Below are 8,653 nucleotides of genomic sequence, written 5' to 3' on the forward strand. Positions count from 1 at the left end.
GTGACATGCGGGGACCGTAGTAGATTTACAACTTTCTGATGTCTCATTACATGTATTTCATCATGTGACATGCGAGGACCGTAGTAGATTTACAACTTTCTGATGTCTGATTACATGTATTTCATCACGTGACATGCGAGGACCGTAGTAGATTTACAACTTTCTGATGTCTGATTACATGTATTTCATCATGTGACATGCGGGGACCGTAGTAGATTTACAACTTTCTGATGTCTACTGTAGAACAATAACTGCTAGAGTAAACGTGTTTTTTTTTTTGTTTTTTAATTTTTTTTTCCCAAACTACTATCTAGGTAAACGAAAAACTGTATTTATGAAATAAACATTTATTTTTTATTTTTTTTTGGTGGGAATTGGGTCCCCAAAACAGACTCTCCATTCCCCCCCCCCCCGCCCATCTGGCTTTGAGATGTATGACGACATGATATTTCCACCCCTGGTTTTAGCTGGGTTAGTTTTATTTCGCAGGAATGTTGGCTAAAAATTCCTTGGTATTAAAAAAAGTGTTATGGGAGGTAATTTTACAAAGAATGAGCAAACCTAACAACAACTGAGTTTAATTAATTTAACTTTAAAATAATATTAGAAGTCTTATAAAATAAATTAAATTTTATTTGAAACTAGATACAAATTATATTTTTGGCTGATGAAAAATTATAAATTATAGGCGTATTTAAGTTATGGAAATTAAACTTTTGTTAATATGTAGTTGTTTTATAAGAGATTGCGTACTTTCGATTTTATTGCATCACCGTGTTTTTTTTTTAATTTGGACTCCAGTTTTAGGTAAAGGTAAAGGTACTCCATCTTTGAAGAAAGGTATACACCAGGGGTCGGCAACCTTTTTAGTTGAAAGAGCCAAAAGTTACAATTTTCAACATTACCCGGTTTTTAAAGAGCAACTAACATTTTTATGTCAACAGTATATGTGTTTAGGATTATATATATATAATCATAAACAAATATCATACGGTATATATAATTAAAAATAAATAGCTTTGAATATATGAAATAATCTCATTTGAATTTCTGTTGCGAGGATCTACTATGTAATAAAAAAAAGAAAATCAAAAGAGCCTAGAACAGTGGGTTCCATCGAACCCAAGAGGTTCAGTAATTCAGTCCAGGGCTTCCGCGGAGGTCAAGACACACAGCCGACTCATATGATTTACGATCGGATTTTGTCAGTGTGGACGATACACTATTAAGAAGGGTTCGGTGATTGCGCATATGAAACTGGTGCCTCCAAAAAGTTAAAAACCACTGTTTTAGATTGTATTTTGTAGAAGGTGCAAGCTTATTTGGTCTACTTTTGGTAACACTTTTAAGTGTTAAAAGAGTTATCTAGTCACCGATCCAGTACAAATCCTGCGGTTTTTGTTGGTGAAAAAGTGCCCCCACCATCTTGGACAAAAATGGTAGAGCGGATTTTAAACGTCACTGACTCTTTTTTTTATGTTAAACAATCGTAAAATACGCTTTAGTACAATGGGTTTCTTTTCTGAGTGATATCGGTTGTTTATTCCTTAATTCGGTGTGATATTTTTCCGATTTTAGACTTCGAAAAAAAGCGCCCCCCCCCCCTCCCGCATCTATGAAAGCTGGAAAGCGGTTTTTCCGGTCACTATTTTTTAAGGATATACGTTTTACAGTTGTACAATCAAGGAAGAAAACAGTTCAATCAGTATGCAAAGGCTCTCAGCAGTTACATTTCTTTACTTTGACTGTTTATAATTCAAAACTGCAGCTTAAAATAAGCTTTTAAAATTATGTTCTACCCTTTTTGGCGCCCCCCCCCCTCTAGGGTTGGCGCCCGGGGCGGCCGCCCTCCCCGCCCTCCCTTAGCTACGCCTCTGCTGATGGAAGATGATGGTACTTCTTCTAATTCATATCATACCACAATGTTTTCATACATTTCACGGAACACAGTAGTTTGTATATATATATATATATATATATATATATATATATATATATATATATATATATATATATATATATATATATATATATATATATATATATATATAAATATATATATATATATATATATATATATATATATATATATATATATATATATATATATATATATATATATATATATATATATATATATATATATATATATATATATATATATATATATATATATATATATAAAATATATATATATATAAATGTATATATATATATATATATAAATATATATATATATATATATATATATATATATATATATATATATTTGATATACACTTGTAAATATGCGTATACTTATGTGTATAACTATTTAAATATTTTATTCAGCTGAATGTATTTAATTTATTTACCCCTTCCCCCCCCCCCAAAAAAAAAAAAAAAAAAGAAAACATGGTTTAACAATATAGCTTATTACGATTCTCAACCAAACCGTTATCCTCAGGCATATATATTGCAACGTTGAGTTGATGTAACCAGGGGCGTAGAGAGGGGGGGGGATGCGCACCGCACCGCTTTACTCAATTTAGGGGGGGGTGACACCAAGGCAAAAAAATAGCAAATTATACAGAGAAAAATGATAATTCAACTTAATTATGTGATTAATTCGAGTGTTAAATAGTTTTGTAAGAGGTGCAAATCGAAACTTTGAGCGGGGAGGGGGGGGGTGCAAATCGAAAATTGAAAGGTTGTGCCCGGAAAGGGTCTCTACACCTCTGGGGGGTGACACCATTAAGTGCCGCACCGGGTGACACCCGACCTCGTTACGGCACTGTAATGGACACAAAGTCATATTTTAGAACTAAGTTTGGTTGGACACAAATATAATATGTGCAATAGGTTTGTATGGTTGAAAAAAGAACAATTATTTAAATTAAACCTAACTGAGTATTTGATTTCATGACATAGAGACCATTGCCTATATATTCGCCTTGATTTAAAACGATAAAAGGGAGGTAATTAAAATGCAGCTGCAAAAAATGAACAAACTAAGTAAATATATATGTTTATAAAAATGTTAAACTCAATAAGAAAATATTGCTAAATTATGTAAAAAATAAATAAATGGACGTTTTAATTTATTCTCAAATTTGAGGTATGTCTTACATAGAATTTAAAATGTTCGCTAAAAATAATACACATACACGGAACAATAAGGTAAATGTATTTTTTACAAATTGGATCGCTTACTTTCATTGTTGCTATTAATACACCTACTATTGTCGAAGTCTATGTTGTGTCAATATTTGTTCCTCAATCCGGCGATAAGCTAAAATAATTAGAAAGCAGTTCATACACAAAGCGAGACAAGATCGGACATACTCAGCCCAACAACCTCCATAAATCTCAATACAATCGAGAATACTCTATGTGTGTATATGTAACAAGTTAGTAATACACCAACATGAAGACGACAAACATTCATCTCTCGCAAGTATGCTCTGAAAATGTGAAACACGGCAACATAAAAGGCAGTATAGAAACTATTGAAAACATGACATCATTAACGTATACAAATGCAACAACTGGCCTAAAACTCGCCCTTAAACAATCGGCCTTGACCTACACCTAACAGAACACCACCCCCATGACGAACCTATTTAATCATCCCCCCCCCCCCCCCCCCACCCTCCACAAACATCAATCCAATCCAGACTCCTAAATGACGAAACAAAATAGTATTATATCAACGTATATCAATGTATATCAACTTCGGCTACAAGTATACATCATAAGCCAACATAATTATTTGCATAATATACAAAGATAGTAATATAGATAAAAACAAACACCCATTAGTATTAAAAATAAATCAAAGGGAAGTTATAAAAAGTATATTAAATATAATCACACATTGTTTAACTAGGGAATTAGATTTAATGTGCACATATACTGATAATAAATTACTTATTGAAATATAGTGGTAAACATAAAATTTACTTTACATATGGTAAAAATATAACATTTGGTATTTATTTGTATTGTTTCTAAAAAAATAAAGACATTATGATTAAGTAATAATATTTCTTAAATATTTAGTTTTGGGTTTTATAGGTAACACTTCTTTAAAATGTATTAACTTCTAAAAATTTTGAATCCCTTTTAGGGGACGAGAAATATAAATGCAGTGGTATGACAACACGATTAAGTAGGTTTAAGATACTAGAAGTCGGTTGGCGATTTGTATATAACACTGTTGCATGTTAATCTATAACAGTTCGGGTTATAACTTTTGCTAGACTGTTGATGAAATATGTCGCGTTCTATTTGCAGTTTTCCTTGACTACCTAGTGTCTTGGTCGTCGTTTGGCTTGGTGTGTTGTGTGCTTGTTCCCTGCCTTGTCGTCTACAGTTGGGGTGGGGGGGGGGTGGATTAATGAGGGTATCCCCTATTATCAGTCGCCTAACTGACATCAACAACTGAATCAGTGAGCGATTTGTCGTCCTGGTGTATACAAGCAGTTGTCGCCTCGTGGTCCCTAAGGTCGTGTCCTCTGTATATGAGTGTAGTTCGAACACCGTAGCTCAGCCCGAGTTTATCTGAGCTATCACTCGAGTTTCTCACACCCTGTGTCCTTAAGTCCTTCCTTTACCCTTCGCGACAGTATCGCCTTCGTCGACTATGTGTTATAAGGTCATGAAAAGTCATTGTAATGTTCATTTTTTTTGTTGGTGTTATGGGTGGGCAGGGGAAGGGGGATCTTGTGAAGGTAGTTGTCAATGTTTGTTAATCCTCCCAGAGCAGGGGAAGGGTGTGGGGGGTCGGGTTATCTGCTCTTTCCTAGCCGTCAAACGGCCACTAACCGGCTTGGTGATTTGAGCCTGGTTGTTGTATAGGGTTGAAGAGAGTGAAACATTTGGTGATTTTAGCCTGGTTGTTGTATAGGGTTGAAGAGAGTGAAACATTTGGTGATTTGAGCCTGGTTGTTGTATAGGGTTGAAGAGAGTGAAACATTTGGTGATTTGAGCCTGGTTGTTGTATAGGGTTGAAGAGAGTGAAACATTTGGTGATTTGAGCCTGGTTGTTGTATAGGGTTGAAGAGAGTGAAACATTTGGTGATTTGAGCCTGGTTGTTGTATAGGGTTGAAGAGAGTGAAACATTTGGTGATTTGAGCCTGGTTGTTGTATAGGGTTGAAGAGAGTGAAACATTTGGTGATTTGAGCCTGGTTGTTGTATAGGGTTGAAGAGAGTGAAACATTTGGTGATTTGAGCCTGGTTGTTGTATAGGGTTGAAGAGAGTGAAACATTTGGTGAATTGAGCCTGGTTGTTGTATAGGGTTGAAGAGAGTGAAACATTTGGTGAATTGAGCCTGGTTGTTGTGTAGGGTTGAAGAGAGTGAAACATTTGGTGAATTGAGCCTGGTTGTTGTATAGGGTTGAAGAGAGTGAAACATTTGGTGATTTGAGCCTGGTTGTTGTATAGGGTTTAAGAGAGTGAAAAATTTGTGATTTGAGCATGGTTGTTGTATAGGGTTGATGAGAGTGAAACATTTGGTGATTTGAGCCTGGTTGTTGTATAGGGTTGAAGAGAGTTAAACATTTGGTGATTTGAGCCTGGTTTTTGTATAGGGTTGAAGAGAGTGAAACATTTGGTGATTTGAGCCTGGTTGTTGTATAGGGTTGAAGAGAGTTAAACATTTGGTGATTTGAGCCTGGTTGTTGTATAGGGTTGAAGAGAGTTAAACATTTGGTGATTTGAGCCTGGTTGTTGTATAGGGTTGAAGAGAGTTAAACATTTGGTGATTTGAGCCTGGTTGTTGTATAGGGTTGAAGAGAATGAAATTTTTGGTGATTTGAGCCTGGTTGTTGTATAGGGTTAGAGAGTGAAACATTTGGTAATGAAAGAGTGTTATCTAGAGGTCTTCCCTACACGTTGTTTCTACATTACTACATCTAGGTCTATTTCGGTCGGCAGTCCCAGAAATGTCTTTGGGAAGGGGGAATTTTTTTGTTTGAATTTTTATTTCTTATTTCTTTCCCATTATGAGGGATCCATCCTGATGGCACACCGCCTTGAAGTGGTGGGATGGCTTGTGTGCCCCAGCGACCCCCAGAGCTATGCCGGCGGGAGCCTAGTGCTCCTGGCAGGTCTAACCAAGTCGGACAGATCTGCGTGGGTAGGGGCCAGACCAAACGATGTGCCCTGGTCCTCCAGGTTGGGGGTTGTGCGATGGGCTAACTACTCGTCCACATAAAACAAAAGACAGTTACAGAAACCAAAGCCAAATCCGAAACAAATCCAGTCCTCGGGAGAATCAGGGCTCCACTTAGGAGAAGTATGACGCAATGCAGCCAAATCCGCAAGGAAGCTACAGAGCCGACCCCCCTTCTTCAACCGAGGAAAACTAAATCCACAGCCCCAAAACTACTGTCGCAAAAGAAACCTATCCTCATAGGAACATGGAACGTCAGAACGCTATGGGAAGCAGGGAAGTGTGCACAGGCAGTGAAAGAAATGCAACAGTATCATCTTACAGTGCTTGGCCTGTGCGAAACAAGATGGAACACCTTTGGAGAGACAAAATTCCAGACGGGAGAAACACTGTTATACTCGGGAAAAGAAAATGAGGACGACCCACGAGAGGCAGGCGTAGCCTTGCTATTGACAAAGGAGGCAACAAAAAGCCTGATGGAATGGGAACCTGTATCTGATCGAATAATTAAAGCTAGATTTGAATCCAGGTTTCAAAAGACCTCCATTATCATGTGCTACGCTCTTACGAACAACGCAGACGAGGAAGAAAAAGACCGTTTCTACGAAGAGCTTCAGTCGGTGGTCGATAAGGTACCCAAGCGCGACATGCTGATCCTCATGGGTGATTTAAATGCCAAAGTAGGCAAAGACAACAGAGGCAGGGAAATGGAGATGGGAACCAATGGCCTAGGGGAAATGAATGAAAATGGTGAACTCTTCGCAGACTTTTGTGCCTCAAATGAGCTTACTATCGGCGGTACACTTTTCACCCACCGAAGGTGTCATAAAGCCACCTGGATATCACCAGATCATCATACCGAAAACCAGATTGATCATGTCGCGGTAAGGCGTCGTTGGAGGGCCTCACTGCAGGATGTGAGAGCAAAGCGAGGAGCTGACATAGGATCCGACCACCACCTGGTTGTTGCTAAACTGAAGATGAAGCTAAAGGCAAAGAAGAGGCAACATGAAATTGATCCACGAAGAAGATTTGATGTAAGTAAACTTAAGACGCAAGACAACAGGACAAATTTTCAGGTCACCCTAAAGAATCGGTTTGAAGCTCTACAGACAGAAGAGAAAGATCTTGATTCAGTTGAACACACCTGGGAAGTATTTAAGCAAGCCACTATTGAAGCCTGCGAAGAGGCTCTAGGAGGCAGAGCGCCAAACAGGAAGCCCTGGATCACAGATGATACATGGCAGAAGGTGGAAGAAAGAAAAAGCCTAAAGAGCGAACTAAATCAAGCAAAAACACGGCAGCAAAAACAAGCAGCAGCCGCTCGATATAACGAAAAGGCTAAAGAGGTTAAAAGGAAACTAAGAAATGACAAGAGATTGTTTATAAATGAAATGGCAGAGCAGGCCGAAACAGCTGCCAGTAAGGGAGATCTCAAGACGCTCTATGCAACAACCAGAGCTCTGAGTGGGAGGAAAACCAATACCAACGTCGGCTGGAACTACCAGATTTTGGAAGTTTTTGAAGTCAGACCAACAGTTTTCTTATGTTCAAATGTTGTTTTATCGAAAGACATATAGGCTACAGATTTATGATAGCAAAGTGAACATAATAAAGTTAGTCAGTGACACGACTAAAGTTAGTCAGTGCCAAGACTAAAGTTAGTCAGATACACGACTAAAGTTAGTCAGTGACATGAGTAAAGTTAGTCAGTGACAAAACTCAATTAATATTTTGACAAGACTAAAGTTAGTCAGTGACAAGAGTAAAGTTAGTCAGTGACAAGACTAAATTTAGTCAGTGACGAGACTAACGTTATTCAGTGACAAGACTAAAGATAGTCAGTGACAAGACTAAAGTTAGTCAGTGACAAGACTAAAATTAGTCATTGACAAGACTAAAGTTAGTCAGTAACAAGACTAAAGTTAGTCAGTGACAAGACTAATGTTTAATATTATTTCCTGTATCTCCGTTTTTCTAATTTTATATCCCTTTGCTGGGACATTCCTAAAAGTATGTTTTTGGGATCATACACGTAGATATATTAAGGAAGCAGGGTATGCTTGCAGTATATTTGAATTAGGGGCTATTAGCAATATAGAATACACGTACAATTAATAATTTAAACTTATTATATTAAACATAATACAAGGAAGCTAACTTAAACTTGAATTTACCTAGGTGAAGAAATAAACCTTTGTATTATGATTCGGTTATTTCATTTGTTAAAATTGTATACTTTTACAAGTAAAATAAAAAAAAAATACAGGTAACTTAAAATTAGACCACGTGATTAGTCTTTTTTATATAATTAAATCTATTCAGGTATGATTTTCATCATAAACAAAAATGTTAACACGACTTGCTTTAAATTAAACACAGCCAGTAAAATCTGGTTTTTGGTATCGGTCAGATCGCTTACTTTCATGTAATCTTGTCATATTTTAAGGTTAACTAGATATACCTTTTGTTAGCAAGGTCGCTTACTTTCCATGT

The 8,653-nt window shown here is 36.9% G+C and overlaps 1 protein-coding gene across 1 annotated transcript; it reads left to right on the forward strand.

Annotated features, from left to right (window-relative positions):
* Positions 1 to 6,282: 6,282 nt before the first annotated feature.
* Positions 6,283 to 7,737, forward strand: LOC131929039 (craniofacial development protein 2-like). The gene has a single exon (XM_059285223.1). The coding sequence runs from the start codon at positions 6,283 to 6,285 to the stop codon at positions 7,735 to 7,737; it is 1,455 nt and encodes a 484-aa protein (XP_059141206.1).
* The last annotated feature ends 916 nt before the right edge of the window (positions 7,738 to 8,653 follow it).

Source organism: Physella acuta, unplaced genomic scaffold (genome assembly GCF_028476545.2).
Source record: "Physella acuta isolate Inbredline_101_S28 unplaced genomic scaffold, ASM2847654v3 ptg001585l, whole genome shotgun sequence".
NCBI classification, from domain to species: Eukaryota; Metazoa; Mollusca; class Gastropoda; family Physidae; genus Physella; species Physella acuta.

Coding starts and splice junctions, on each gene's coding strand:
- LOC131929039 (XM_059285223.1), top strand. CDS start 6,283: ATGACGCAATGCAGCCAAATCCGCAAGGAAGCTACAGAGCCGACCCCC.